We start from the raw sequence: 16,056 nt of genomic DNA on the forward strand, positions 1-16,056 counted from the left end.
AAGATTCCTCTTCCATTGTGTCGCCAACAATTAACAAGCAATTCCCAGAACAAAATGACCATTTTATATAACCAAAAAAACAATATCCCATGCGTTACTTAATATAAAAAACATGAAAGAAAATCAAAGGGAAAATCGAAGCACATATATCAAACAAGCATAGATGAGGGAATCAAATGCAATGACAATACTCATGCTGAGTAGTTCTATGCGGATTCTTAGTAACAAAGAGAGGTGTCGAGGAAACATTACAATATTTGTCCCTCTTTGTTATGGTTTATGTTATATAATTCATTTTGGCTTCCATATACCAATGAAATAAATCATATTTTCACCCTGCACTTAATATATATTTATATGATCTTTACTCGGCCAACATATTCATAGATAAAACTGTTTTTCTATCATCTCCTAAGAAGATTTCAAAGCACAAAGACAACTGTTTTCTGAGTAGTTCTAAGGCACGTGTAACTGAAGAAAACTCACTTCTACCTACAGTTTTTGATGCAACAAGTGGATACGTTTTATTTATGAAACATTTACACTTTGAGACACATTTCCACTTCTTTATTACACTTTAAGACACATATCACTCCTCACACACAATTTTTACTCCCGCACGGAAACTTTTTAATCCAAGTGTTTTTTTTTCTCCACGCACTTGGATTAACATATTATCGTCTAAGGATGTGAAATTTTTTATTGTCCATGTAATATTTTTTATATGTTGGTATCTTTGATCTGTTTAGCAACAATAATCACGCTTAAAAATCCTATAATGGCATGGGTTTAGGCCCGGTGGGTTAGTCGATCGCGCTTAGCGGTCGGATACTGGATTATCAAAAAAAATATAATTCATTTTGGCTTCCATATACCAATGAAATAAATCATATTTTACCCCTTTCACATAACACTATTTAAACATAAAACTGTCATAGATAACATAAAACATCACAGCGCAATCTATAGCAAAAACAACTAACAACCACCCCGCACTTAATATATATTTATATGATCTTTACTCGCCAACATATTCATAGATAAAACTGTTTTTCTATCATCTCCTAAGAAGATTTCAAAGTACAAAGACAACTGTTTTCTGAGTAGTTCTAAGGCACGTGTAATTGAAGAAAACTCACTTCTACCTACAGTCTTTGATGCAACAAGTGGATACGTTTTATTTATGAAACATTTACACTTTGAGTCACATTTCCACTTCTTTATTACACTTTAAGACACATATCACTCCTCACACACAATTTTTACTCCCGCACGGAAACTTTTTAATCCAAGTGTTTTTTTTTCTCCATGCACTTGGATTAACATATTATCTTCTAAGGATGTGAATTTTTTTATTGTCCATTTAATATTTTTTATATGTTGGTATCTTTGATCTGTCTAGCAACAATAATCTATTGTGCAGATCATAAGATCATTTGGCTGACTCAACATTGAGAACTGAAACTTCACATAAGATCATTTTTACCTGATTAATTTGTTTACACGAAGCAAAATATGCTGGTGTACAGTACAGTAAATCTTCTTATAATGAGGGTGAGCCTCTACATATACGTAACATTATCAACAAGAGGAAACGCTGAGCTTGGAGCTTCAGGGACATTGCCTTTCCTCACTCACTTCCTTCTTTCTCAATACATGTTAGTGAACAAAGTTCATGGTCTACAATGATTTTTTATGAAGCGTGGGCTATGTCGTCATTGGTTTGCAACAAATTGTGTTAGTGGGCTTCATACTTCCTCAAGTTTGATCACGTTTTAATCTGAATGCATTTGGGTGAGACATGTTTGTTTTTGGACAACATGTTTTGTTATATGTTTTGTTGTAATCTTTGTGTACTGCCCCTCTTTTTAATGTTAAGAATGAAATATATAGTTTCTAGGATTACTTCCTTGAATATGAAGAAATACTTGGAGATAGATCTTTCAGCTTGGTTACTGATCAAACTACTGCTAAAAATGTGTCAAAACAGACTATGGTGTTAGGTTTTTGTCTTCTATCTAACGACCTCATGTGGATCAGGACCCATGAGTTGAGTTTTGTTTCCAGTGAGTGTGAATATAGTAGTACACAAAACATGTCTTTTGAATTACATTAAAATAATTTCAGGCCAACAAAACTTTCCCTTAAGCATTACTAGAATCTGAAATCGAAAATCTAATTATAATTATATATACCCTTACATATATAATTATATGATCTTTACTCGGCCAATATATTCATAGATAAAAACTGTTTTTTTAATCATCTCCTAAGAAAATTTTAAACACACAAAAACTGCTAAATACGTAATGCATACCTACTATTTTTTAAAAAGTTTTAACGCTACCAAATTCAATTCTAACGTTTCGGTTCATTAACTATTTTTAGAAAAACAAATCACTACTGCTTAGGTTAGGAACTAAACTGCAACTACAAAAAAAAACAAATGTACCCCATCATTACGATACATGCACTAGGGCAACGAAATTCGTAAACGTTCCAAATAGACCAAGCAGGCTTAAACTAATTCATATATCAATAGGAAAAATGGTAAACAACCCGCCCGTAGGGCGGGCATACCACTAGTCTTATATAATAAAGTAGGGTATACTCTTTCCTCCTCCTGCCACGTCACCCTGGAGAGAAGGGCATTTCGCGACATGTGGCGCCTTCCCAGACCATTTGCGCTTTTTGTTTCAAGCCGGTTCTCGACGTACCCTTATTTGAATTGGGCTTTTATTTTAATGTGGTTCTTGACATGCACTTATTTGACCGGGACTTTATTACATTTACAGCTTCTGCGTTTAAGACTTGACTCTTGGAATCTCGAAAGCTACACAAAGCCTCTATAACGTCTTCAGCTTTGGTCAAGCAGATCCATTTTTCCAAGCATAAACGTCGATCCATAGGTAACGGTCCAAATCTTCGACTATAAATGTATTCCGTCCATGGGATGAACAACCTCAGTGCAACCAAATCTCAAAGGTCAATCACTATTAAACATCTCTACCAGTGGAGAATTCTTACAATCCTCTTGTCGATTTGAAGACTGGTTGATGTTCAAACTCCGCCTTCTGAGGTTCTGGGAAGCAAGGTATATCAATTGACGGTGTGAGGCTGGTACTCTATTTCAGCGATGGTGGAAGATGTAAGCAGAGATGGTGGAGCCGCGGCGGAAGTGAGTGAGGAATCGTCTGGGTCACGGCGGTAGAAGTTATGGTGGCAACCGCACGCGGCACACTTGAGGGAAGTTGGATCAGAAGATGTGAAGGTAGGAGACGGCATGAATTCGCTGCAAACGTCGAGCGCGTGACCTCCAATCGCAGCTGCGCGGTTCTGTAGTGACGGTGGTTGAGTGGTGGTGGATGTGGTGGCGGCGTTTGATGACTCCGTTGCTGAAGGAGATTGGTTTAGCTGGTTGAATCTGGGCCGGAGTTTCGGATTTTTGGGATATTTAGGGGGATATTTAGAAGTCATATCCATTGCTCCAACTTCAAGCATCTATGGTTTTTTTATTTTCAAGCATCTATGTTTAGCTCTTGAGAGTACCGTAGCTTAGGGAGATCTCGTGTAGATCTGATAAAATATGATTAGTTTCTGGTGTATAATAGTAAATGACTTATCTTTACTGTTAGAATTGTTACCGGTATCATCGTCTTGTTGCAGCCATGTTTTTGATGATCATGTCTTAAAAGTTCCAAATTTGTAGGATTCTCTCATGCTTCAAGCTGAACCCGTTTGAGCATCTTAACTTATTTTTAAACTGCAGTACACAAAAGTATTTTTCAGTTTTGTCACACTGTGAAGACATTTTAATTTTACTAATGATTTCTTCTGGTGATTTTAGTTACTATGCCACTAATTGAGAATACACTGAAAATTTTGTGACTAATTTGAATTAGATTTTTTTCGAAAAAGACTAAGTTGAATGTTTACCAGATATCTTTGATGGTTCATCCTGACAAATGCAAGCATCCGCAAGCACAAGAGGCTTTTGGAGGTTAGTAGTCTTGAAAGTATTGGTTTTGTTTGGATGAATTTGTCATGTTAATATGGGTTTTAATGGAATGAAACAAGAATTACTAAACCACTGGTTTCTTGGGCTTCGTTGGTTTGAATGAAGTGTCCCGAAAAACTCTACTTCGGTCTGGCTGTTCGTTCTTAATCGAAATCCCACTCTGGATCGTGTCCAAAGATGAGGTTTAGATGTTGAAACTACTTGTCTGCTCTGTGTGCCTCAACCTGAATCAAGAGACCATTTTTACTTCAAGTTCTACTTCTCTTCCACATTCTGGAGCCGTGCTCTGTTGAAGTTAAACTTCTCTCAACTCCACATGACTGGGATTTAATATTGCTGTGGTTACCTACTGCTTCTCCCTCCCCTGTTTCCTCTAGAGCTCTGATTCAACTTTGGCATGGTACCATTTATGGTTTACGGACGGAAGGAAATAAACGCTTCAATCTTGGTCTCTCTAGGGACGAAGCAACAATTCTGAGCATCATTGTACGGATGATCAAAAACAAATCAACTGCCCTTAGAAATCTAGAGTGTAGATTTGGTGATGATACCGTCTCTCTTTGGTCAGGTATCTAGCTTAATACCTCACACTGTTTCGAGTGTCCAATTTTTAGAATTTCTGAATCTTTGTGACCTCCTTCCTTCATTCTTCTAAAGTATCTCCCTCTCTAGCTTTCTTCTCTGTTTTTAAATTTTCATATATTTGTATCGAAAAAACTAGCACGGATTAAAATCTAGGTACTAAATTAAATACAAGCCACAATTAAGGTGGTGCAAAAATAAAATATTATCAAAAGGCAAAGCGGCAAAGCTATTACATGGTGACGGTGGATGTCGCAAAGAGGCAAAGAGATTCCGCCTTGAGAGTAAAGAACCGCCCTAGCGCCGCCACGGCAAAGCACAATTACCTCCTCTCTTCCGACAATAGTAACCACCGCTTTCGCTGCAGTAGACCTCACAGTCCCCACCGCTTCCGAAAAACATGATCTCGTCACTTCACTCCAGTCTGCGGCAACTCCACGGCCGTGGCATGCCGTTACCTCCTCCTTCACGAGCCGACACAGCCTCTCCTCTAATAATTTAGCAAGCCTAAGACCATCGAAAATTCCAAAAATATCATAAGAAGGGATCTCGTCGACGACAGTGGAAACGGCGGTCGTCATAGCTCTCTGCCGTCCCATGACTGAGACTACCCCGTGGCCGGCGTTTGTTTTTCCGTCTAGATCGTTAGTCGCCACGTCAGCCATTATTGAATCGACAGGGACCTGGGTTGCCTCCGATGTTGACCCTACTACATCTCCTAAGATATATATATAGAGGAAAAAATGTATTAGTCATCAACGTAAGAACTGTTAGCATAATTTTGGTATGTTTTATTTTAAGAAAAAAATTTAAAAACAATTAAGTAAATAAATTTTATTTTGAAATAAAAATTTGAATGAACGCTATTTAAAAGTGTCTCAGTCACCGAAGTTCGAACAGACGAACACGTTATCACATTCATAAACTCACCCGAATGTTTAGTTTCAAACGCATTGATTTTTTTTTTTGTCAACAAAATACACAAATTCAGATAGATTCTACACTTGTTTTAAACTATAACAAGTACATTCACCAGATTTGCTTTTTTATACGGATTAGTTTTTTTTGTAGTAAAACACAATAATTTTCACATTTAAAAAGTATATAGATTGCTAGTTTTAATTATTCGTTCAGTAAAAAAGGCTATTAAGTATTAACCAAAAAAACATTACCTTGATTGCTTACAAACTGCTCTAAAAATGACACATGATATAATATCTCTCCCTTCTAAAGAGTTATTTTAATCCTTATCTCAATATTTTTTTGATTTTAGTAACGATAGTTTTGTGCTAAATTAAATGATCACTCAACTACTCTCTTGATATTCGAAACATATGGAATTTAAAAAGAAAAATAGAAAACTAGTGAGTTTCATCGTGGAATCATTACCGTTGTCTTTGATTTTGGGTAATTTAACAGGTCTGCCCTCTCCGCCGACGGTAGATTCTGGATCAGCCATTCTTACTCGCTTCCTATCGCCAGAGACGCAATCTCCTGCTAGAATGGGCAGAGTAATATCCTTTTCCATGACGACGACTCTGCTTGAAGGGTTCGACGACTAACCCATCTTTGAGGTGGGCAAAAGTATATTATATACATATCAAAAAGTATATTAAATACGTCACCTATGCTTATGTGATATATATACATACATTTCTTGTCATGTCTTTTATATGCTATTATTATTAAAAGGATAGAAAGAAAGTGGAAGACGTTGGACTGCCACATCTATCAAAATAAGTTTATTTATGGAACAAGAAAATGACTTAAAATTTAGTAAAAATAAGACTTAAAATTAAGTAAAAAAAAGACTTAAATTAAGTTAATAAAAGACTAATATATAAAACGTAATGTAGACAACTTGGTCGACCAAAGTGTTTGTAAGTAGCTGACTATTTTAATATCTTGGGATATCAGTTCCTATAACTCTTTTGTTGTAGTTTACTATAACTCTTTTGTTGTAATTTTTTTGTAACCCAGTAATTTATAATTTTCTTATTGAACTGAAGAAACATTCGAGAGGAGAATTTAAACTGATCCGTACGTAAGAATTTTTAAAGACATATACAAGTATCGTTCTCTATATAAAAGGATTCTAAAATTTTGAGTATACCGATATTTTGGTTAAACTTTTAGGTATTGCATTGAATGACTTCTTGAACATTTTTATCTTGTAAATGATGTCTATCATTTTGCAAAAAAAAAAACATGTATATTCTTAAAAAAAGGTAGGACAATACCTTTATTCTAAATAATATACTAAAAAACATAGGTGGTAACTAGTACTCTACAATATTTTTATTTGTCAATTTTTTTTTAACTTTGTAGAATAGTTCAAATGCGTCAAACATTTTTTAAAAAAATGTTAATTTAATTTTGATCTACATTTTTCAAAAAATAATTATTTTTAGATTATAATTTATATTTAAATTTGTGTATATGCTTTATTTAAATTATTTTTATTTGTTTATTTATCTTATCTCACATTTTTTTAGTTTTAGACTATTTATTTGCTATTCTAATAAAACCTTAATAATAATTAATATATACTTATCGGTCATTTATATTTAAAATAAAAAATATTATTGGTAATAATCTTGAAAATGTATGAGTATTTTGTAGGTATTTAATTTTAAAAAGTTCAAATATTTTCTGTTTTGTGACTATATTAACATGAAAATATTATTGTTAATGAAATTTTAAAGATATTATAAAACTTTAATGACGAAACCCGTAATATATCATGTGATATCACAGCTAATTCCATATAATACTTTAATTTTAATACATTAGGTAGATTTTTTTTTTTGGCAAATGATTTTTTTCGTAGCTGATAAAGAAAAGATCCAAATGTTGTAAGGGAAAAAAAAACAAAACAAGAACATTTCTTTCTTTTGTCAAAAAAAAACATTTCTTTCTAAAAAAAAAAGAACATCATTTTTCTTGCAAAGGGAGGTCCAAAGGGAGGTCCGTCCACTAACGGACACATATTATGAGTTAACGACACACGTCTGTTTCATAACTTGCATGCATTTTTGTTCGTCAACTTGCATGCATATGTAATATGTTATGTTTCAAATATCTCAAATTAACTGAAAGTGAAAAGAAATGGGGACAACAATCCTTAGTTTAAGGATAAATACATGATTTTCTACATGAAAAAGCAGGGGTACTCAATGATCCACCGAAAAAATCCAGAGTTGGTTTCTTCTGTGTTCGTTGGTTAACTTTTTGTGCTATATTCACACACATATATTTAAACTTATGTGCTATAATCACACCGAACGAGATTCACAATTGCATTACTAAATTGATCGGCCAGTCCAGTTTATTGTAAAAACCAAAGTTTTGATCACATGATGTGTGTTGTAACGGTTACATATGTAAGTTGACAAAGTGAAACCGTTGTTTATAATTGCTGAGTGACCTCGGTGATGACAGGTCACCTTTTCCTCTCAAGAGAGTTTTCCTCTCGAGAGAGGTCTCCTTCTCGTAAACTCTATTGTCTATTATTGAACCAACAAAAAGTCTTTCTTTGTCAGTGGTATATATACTGTGAATTTTCTATTCATTTGGTTTTCATGCGAATTCTCTCATCAACTAACAAAATGTTTTAATTTTTTTCCTCAAAAGAAACTTACAAATGTTTATTAATAATAATAGTGGAGTCGACAAAAAAAAAAGGATTTAAAAGAACTCGTTATACTAGATTTGGGAAAATTGCCAAATAAATCTCAAATTCCATTCAGGCCAAATAAATCCCCATTTTCATAAAAGGCCAATTTAATCTTTTTTTTTTTAATATATCTCATTATTATTTGCAAAATGATTTTATTTGCTCAGAAGAAGAGAGGACTCTCCACCGGACGCTGCCGTCAAGTTAAACTCAATGTTTTTTCATATTTCCTTAGTAAAAAACAACATGCATTTTGTTTCTAAACAACATGTAATTCGTCAAAAAAAGATATGTTTTTTCTCTTCTTATTGAAATGTTTAAACGAGAAAATATCTTGTTGAGTAATTTTCATAACGCCTAACCTCTAAGATCTTCGCTAGATTTCCGTCAAAGTGCGCACGTGCTACAGCAGTTACAGAAAATGGCTCGTCTTCTCCTCTTTAAAATCTCGTATCCTCCTTATTCATTCCATAAATTTTACATCAAGAGAAAAACCAACAAAACCTCCAAGCGTAAGTTTCTTTAGAGAGTGTTTCGTAGTTCTATAGTTCGTAGGGGCTGTTCACGAGTGCCGCGTGATATTCTATCGTGGTTTTATCCTGGGATTTTTATTCATACGGAAACCGTTGCACTTACGAGCGAATATTAAGAGTTAAGGAAATAGATTTATCTTGACTCCACGGTCTGTTTTTCAAAAACGTTTCCGTTTAGTCTTTCCTCGAATCATCGGTTTCTTTAGCATCGTGTTTTGTATTTACGTTTATGTCAATTCGATTTATGGCTTCCTACAATCTCAATTCTTAATCACTTTCGTATCAAAAGTTTTAATCGGATTGATTTATTACCGTTTTATAAATGCTTTCTTTGAGGATTTATAAAATCGGCTTTCGTTTTTATTAAAACGGGTTTGCGATTTGCTTTCAGCACTTCAACGAAACATTTCTTGTTTTTATTTTAGAATGTTACCAAAACGATTCATTTCCCCGAACGCTTCTAAAACGTGTTTATGAAATAACTTAAAGTCTATACAAACAGTTTCTGCCAACGCTTTTAAGCGAGTTTGCAGAACGTTTTTCAGACTTATATTGATATGATTTAGTGATTTGTAACGCTTTTACATTCTACTAAAAACAAAGAAAAATGGCAATGTTGGTGATGAAACCACTCTCCGTACCAAAATATTAGTTTTGTTGTAATATTTAAATTTATGTAATTATTATGTCTATATGTACTTTAAAAAAAAACAATTATGAGTTTCTGTTTTTTTATCTAATTCTAGTTTTAATATATTATAAATATTTTTTAAAATTTATTTAATTTTATGTATAAAACTTGAATTATAAAAACAAATTTAAAATATTTATAAGATATAAAAAAATTAAAGATTACAACGATAAATAAGAAAATATTTAAAAATCATAAATATGGTATGTAATTCCTGAAGAAAGAAAGCACCGAAGCTAACATAGTTCCTCCCTAATCATTAAAATCTTTTTAATATGTATAGTCTGTAGAATCTTCAAATATTTGGGTTTCATTTATGTTTATGTAGAGAATTTTTGAAATAATTTTTATAAGCCAAATAAATTGAGTAAATATAGAATACAGAGAAAGAAGAAATAGGTTGAGAAAGCCATAAGAGTATTTACTAAAATTAAATGAGAAGTAGTTATTTCTGATCAAATAACTCATTCACAAAAAGTAGTCACCTCATCTCATTCATTCAACTCACCTTATTGCGAAATAGGATAGTTACAATAAATCTCCTCATCTCTTTTTTGTTACAACAAAGTGGAAAGTTACACGAATTTAGCCAGATGCCCAATTTTGATTTCTATGCAAACAACATATGATGCTTGACTCTTTACCCTCTTTGCTAGGAGTATCTATATATATATATATCTTATACAATAAAGTAGACTATGTTTTCTTTTCCTTTTTCCACGTCACCATGGAAAGAAGGTCATTTGGCGACACGTGGTGAATTCCCATACCATTTGCGCTTTTTGTTCAAGCCAGTTCTCGACGTACCCTTATTTGAATTGGGCTTTTATTTTAATGTGGTTCTTGACATGCACTTATTTGACCGGGACTTTATTACATTTACAGCTTCTGCGTTTAAGACTTGACTCTTGGAATCTCGAAAGCTACACAAAGCCTCTATAACGTCTTCAGCTTTGGTCAAGCAGATCCATTTTTCCCAAGCATAAACGTCGATCGTACCACTCTGCCCACTCTTTCGCATTAACTCGGCATCATCATCCATAGGTAACGGTCCAAATCTTCGACTATAAATGTATTCCGTCCATGGGATGAACAACCTCAGTGCAACCAAATCTCAAAGGTCAATCACTATTAAACATCTCTACCAGTGGAGAATTCTTACAATCCTCTTGTCGATTTGAAGACTGGTTGATGTTCAAACTCCGCCTTCTGAGGTTCTGGGAAGCAAGGTATATCAATTGACGGTGTGAGGCTGGTACTCTATTTCAGCGATGGTGGAAGATGTAAGCAGAGATGGTGGAGCCGCGGCGGAAGTGAGTGAGGAATCGTCTGGGTCACGGCGGTAGAAGTTATGGTGGCAACCGCACGCGGCACACTTGAGGGAAGTTGGATCAGAAGATGTGAAGGTAGGAGACGGCATGAATTCGCTGCAAACGTCGAGCGCGTGACCTCCAATCGCAGCTGCACGGTTCTGTAGTGACGGTGGTTGAGTGGTGGTGGATGTGGTGGCGGCGTTTGATGACTCCGTTGCTGAAGGAGATTGGTTTAGCTGGTTGGATCTGGGTCGGAGTTTCGGATTTGTGGGATATTTAGCGGGATATTTAGGAGTCATATCCATTGCTCCAACTTCAAGCATCTATGGTTTTTTTATTTTCAAGCATCTATGTTTAGCTCTTGAGAGTACCGTAGCTTAGGGAGATCTCGTGTAGATCTGATAAAATATGATTAGTTTCTGGTGTATAATAGTAAATGACTTATCTTTACTGTTAGAATTGTTACCGGTATCATCGTCTTGTTGCAGCCATGTTTCTGATGATCATATCTTAAAAGTTCCAAATTTGTAGGATTCTCTCATGCTTCATGCTGAACCCGTTTGAGCATCTTAACCTATTTTTAAACGGCAGTACGCAAAAGTATTCTTCAGTTTTGTCACACTGTGAAGACATTTTAATTTTACTAATGATTTCTTCTGGTGATTTTAGTTACTATGCCACTAATTGAGAATACACTGAAAATTTTGTGACTAATTTGAATTAGATTTTTTTCGAAAAAGACTAAGTTGAATGTTTACCAGATATCTTTGATGGTTCATCCTGACAAATGCAAGCATCCGCAAGCACAAGAGGCTTTTGGAGGTTAGTAGTCTTGAAAGTATTGGTTTTGTTTGGATGAATTTGTCATGTTAATATGGGTTTTAATGGAATGAAACAAGAATTACTAAACCACTGGTTTCTTGGGCTTCGTTGGTTTGAATGAAGTGTCCCGAAAAACTCTACTTCGGTCTGGCTGTTCGTTCTTAATCGAAATCCCACTCTGGATCGTGTCCAAAGATGAGGTTTAGATGTTGAAACTACTTGTCTGCTCTGTGTGCCTCAACCTGAATCAAGAGACCATGTGCCTCAACCTGAATCAAGAGACCATTTTTACTTCAAGTTCTACTTCTCTTCCACATTCTGGAGCCGTGCTCTGTTGAAGTTAAACTTCTCTCAACTCCACATGACTGGGATTTAATATTGCTGTGGTTACCTACTGCTTCTCCCTCCCCTGTTTCCTCTAGAGCTCTGATTCAACTTTGGCATGGTACCATTTATAGTTTACGGACGGAAAGAAATAGACGCTTCAATCTTGGTCTCTCTAGGGACGAAGCAACAATTCTGAGCATCATTGTACGGATGATCAAAAACAAATCAACTGCCCTTAGAAATCTAGAGTGTAGATTTGGTGATGATACCGTCTCTCTTTGGTCATGTATCTAGCTTAATACCTCACACTGCTTCGAGTGTCCAATTTTTAGAATTTCTGAATCTTTGTGACCTCCTTCCTTCATTCTTCTAAAGTATCTCCCTCTGTAGCTTTCTTCTCTGTTTTTAAATTTTCATATATTTGTATCATTGTTTCCTTTTTAATATGAAAATCAGTTTTAAAAAAAGAATTACAACTACTGTTGAACGACCAAGATTGGGATTATACTCTCACACAAGTCCATGCTTCGAAATATGAGATTTTAATATTTTATAAATCATCTCATATCCCGGTATTACCTGTTTCGATGAGTCACTTGAGTGTTTTAAGACGCCCAGAGTCTATATACTACACATTGTGCTAGATTATTTAAAAGCTATACCAGAATCTGTAGTTTATGTTTTATTATTCTCTTTCTGTCGTGACAACTTTTTTCCTCCAACTGTGAAATGTAGAATTTAAGACAAAAAAAAGTGAAATGCTGAAGAGCTTAGGATGAAAAGAAAGAAACAAATAAAGAAATACACCGCTTCATATTATTTCAAATGTCTTGCATGAAAATTATTTAAACTGGCATTTCTGTCGATAGCATCCCACTATTTGACTATGTCCCCGTGAACCCCAATAGCAAAATGTGACCAGCATTTTCAATTATACAACACATTGGCAAAAGAATTTCAAATCTGACACCCGCGCGAAGCGCGGAAACACCACTAGTATATATATATGAGCTTCATATCTCAAGCGTTCCATAAATAAACCAAGAGACCTCAATCATTCCTTTAATTTCTTTACACACCGTTCTTGTTAAATACTTATTTGACATCACAAGAAATGGCTACTTCACGTCTAGCAAGGTTTGTATCAGAAGTGGCTCCGCCTCAATTCGTGACGGTGATGAGGAGGCATAGAGCAGCGAAGCAGAAGCTAGACACAATCAAAGAAGAAGAGTATAAAGATGATTGTTTCAGTGGTGGGATGATGATGACGATGATGTCTAATAAGATGGCATCATCTCATCATCATGCTTATTCTTCCTCCTCTACTTCGGTTTCCAGTTCTGGATCTACTTCTAAGAGTTTTCACGTTGACGTTCGAAGATCTTTTTCTGTCTTCGAGAACTAAGATCTTTTATGTACTCTAGAGATATATTTTGTATTGATCGGGTCGATATTTTTGTGTGAACCCGTTTCTTTATATGATTTGCTTAAGATTCGTACCTTCTAATTATATTATCTAAAAGGTTCGAACCTTTGACATTTGTATGACTGTATCTCTTAATGCTCAGTTTACATATTGTAAATTTCAAAACCAAGTTTCAATAAGGAAGAAGAAGATAAATAAAAAGTAGTTGAATTTTTTTTTAGAAGTTTCAATAAGGATGTTATTTTGTAGAAATGAACATCGGTTTTCTTGGTTTATATAATTGGTTGTTGGATAATGATTATACTGTATAGTCATGCATATTCGAATATCTAGATTATAGTATTCAGATTATATTTAAAATTGCTTGTCTTAAACTACAATAGCACCGATCTAAGTACTGAAATTTCCGGTACAGATTACAATAATTGATTTTTTTTTCCACATATATCTACCATTTCTTCTAAACTGGCCACAAATGGAGACCTGGTACATCGAAGCCAGATCAGATACCAGCCAACCATATATTGCTATCTACAATAACACTATTGGCCACAAATAGAGACCCGGTACGTCGAAGCCAGATCAGATACCAGCCAACCATATATTGCTATCCACAATAACACTATTGCCTATCAACCAGACAAATAGTGTTATGTACAATACCACAAGTGCCTATAGACTTAGAAGTATATCTCAATTGTATATCCTCAACCATATACATTATAATTCTCAAATCGCATATTCTCATATACAAATACATATGTGTTCTTCCTTTCTCAAAATTAACCACTATAAGTCTCCAAGAAATTATTTAGATGTTGTTGTCAATTTCAATAATAAAAATTTATTAGATCTATAATAGATTGTTATTTATGTATTTTGTCTATTTCGAAAATGGATTATTTGTTTAAATATGTTTCTATTATGGTTGAACATCTACTATCTAATTATTGGTATTGTTTTATATTAAGTATGGTCATTGATCACAATTTGTATAATTTTAAATTATAGAAAAAAATTAAAACAAAATTTATATAGAGAAAACTTAAAAAGTGCATACGTTTGCGCTCATACTCTCTTTCATAATAAACACTAATAATTTATGTTTATTTTAAATTAGCATATTAAACTAAAATTTTCCTTAATTTTGTTTTGTATATTAGTTAACTCATTTTATCATATCTTCTCTCTTTTCATATACACCCAAGAGTTGAAGAGCCTTGCTTTTTTTTACTATGCTTAGCCTAAGGTTTATGGTGTATAGATAGATAGATATTCTGATTTTATTAGTGCACAATCTTTGACACGAGTTTGACACGTTTGGCTCATAGTCTTACCCTTCTACAATCCAAACTTAACTCTTCTTCAATTTCCAGCTCCCAAGAGCCTATATAAGACACCCTCACGGCCTCACAACACCAACAAAATTACAACAACAACAAGAAAACTAATTGGTAGCTGTTAGAGAAATGGAGAACTTGAATGTTTGCGTGAAAAGACACACTCAATTGAATGAAGAGAAGCTTCCGCTGCGAGTGTGTCCAAGGTGTAACTCAAAGAACACCAAGTTCTGTTACTACAACAACTACAGCGTGTCTCAACCGCGGTACAAATACAATAACTGTCGCCGATACTGGACTGATGGGCGAGCTCTAAGGAACATACCGATTTTTGGAAGTGGCCGTAAAATCAAGCGTACACAAAGAGACCAACCTTCTGTTGAAATCCAACAAGTTAATCATCACCAACCTTTCTCACATGTTCCAAAAAACCAATGAGTTTGTTGGCTGTTGGGAACCAATATGGTTCTTTGCCTTCAATGGTGTTTCCATTTCGAAGTTTCCACCAATAGATCGCTCAGATTTCCATAATGGATCGTTTCAGCTAGATAATTACGACTTGGATCCAATGTTTCTATTGGTAATCCTTTGACCAACCAATCTATTGGTGGATCTGTTGTTGTGAGCTCTTGTCATAACGCTTACCGCAAAGTAGAGGATAAGAACAAGTGGAACCAGAGCTTTAACAACATTCTGAACATGAATCATAATGCTAGCACCAGTGGAAGCAGAGGATCTTGGGGCACTGATCACATGAACAAGAACGACGGCAAAATCATTAATGATGGTCTAACAACCGTGTGTTTAAGTTTTCTTACCATTTGGAGAAGCGTGGTCTATAAATCCTTAGAGCATGATTAACGCTGATAGAGTCTCCACGGTTTCATAGGAAAGTTTTTTGGTTTTTTTTTTCGTCTGATTAAAAAAAAAAAATTAAAAAGCGAACCAATCGCGGACCGGTACGTGTCAGTGGAATCACCGAACAGTGCAAGAAACAAGTGAAGGTCGGTCTTTATATCACAACCTTATGAACCCGATTTTTAAAAATTAGTGGGATCCACCCAATATTTTATTAGTTTTTGCTAAGGACTCTATTGCTAAGAACTCCGTTAATGATGGTCTTAGCCGTATATACCCGTTTTGTTTTTCTTAATAAAGTTTAATATGTTTCAATTTCTTATGTCTTTTACCTCAAATAAAATATTATCGAATCTAAAGTACTAAAATGTCTGATCCATATAACTATAAATTAATATGTTTTTACAGCAATATTGTTTAATTGTCAGACTGCATATAAATATTGATTATTTCCCACATCTAATAATACA

At 34.5% G+C, this 16,056-nt stretch overlaps 3 protein-coding genes and 1 pseudogene across 3 annotated transcripts; 1 reads left to right on the forward strand and 3 right to left on the reverse strand.

The window, feature by feature from the left end:
• Window positions 1-3,099: 3,099 nt before the first annotated feature.
• LOC106330654 (zinc-finger homeodomain protein 9-like) lies at window positions 3,100-3,501 on the reverse strand. The gene has a single exon (XM_013769093.1). The coding sequence runs from the start codon at window positions 3,499-3,501 to the stop codon at window positions 3,100-3,102; it is 402 nt and encodes a 133-aa protein (XP_013624547.1).
• Window positions 3,502-4,764: 1,263 nt separating this feature from the next.
• Window positions 4,765-6,185, reverse strand: LOC106330660 (probable protein phosphatase 2C 54). The gene is made up of 2 exons (XM_013769098.1): window positions 5,990-6,185; window positions 4,765-5,318 (listed from the first exon to the last, which is right to left on the reverse strand). The coding sequence occupies exons 1-2, from the start codon at window positions 6,126-6,128 to the stop codon at window positions 4,765-4,767; spliced, it is 693 nt and encodes a 230-aa protein (XP_013624552.1). The 5' UTR covers window positions 6,129-6,185.
• Window positions 6,186-10,734: 4,549 nt separating this feature from the next.
• Window positions 10,735-11,136, reverse strand: LOC106330667 (zinc-finger homeodomain protein 9-like). Its single transcript, XM_013769102.1, has one exon. The coding sequence runs from the start codon at window positions 11,134-11,136 to the stop codon at window positions 10,735-10,737; it is 402 nt and encodes a 133-aa protein (XP_013624556.1).
• A 3,721-nt stretch (window positions 11,137-14,857) lies between these two features.
• Window positions 14,858-15,589, forward strand: LOC106330674 (annotated as a pseudogene).
• Window positions 15,590-16,056: the final 467 nt, after the last annotated feature.

Source organism: Brassica oleracea, chromosome C1 (assembly GCF_000695525.1).
Source record: "Brassica oleracea var. oleracea cultivar TO1000 chromosome C1, BOL, whole genome shotgun sequence".
Lineage (NCBI taxonomy): Eukaryota > Viridiplantae > Streptophyta > Magnoliopsida > Brassicales > Brassicaceae > Brassica > Brassica oleracea.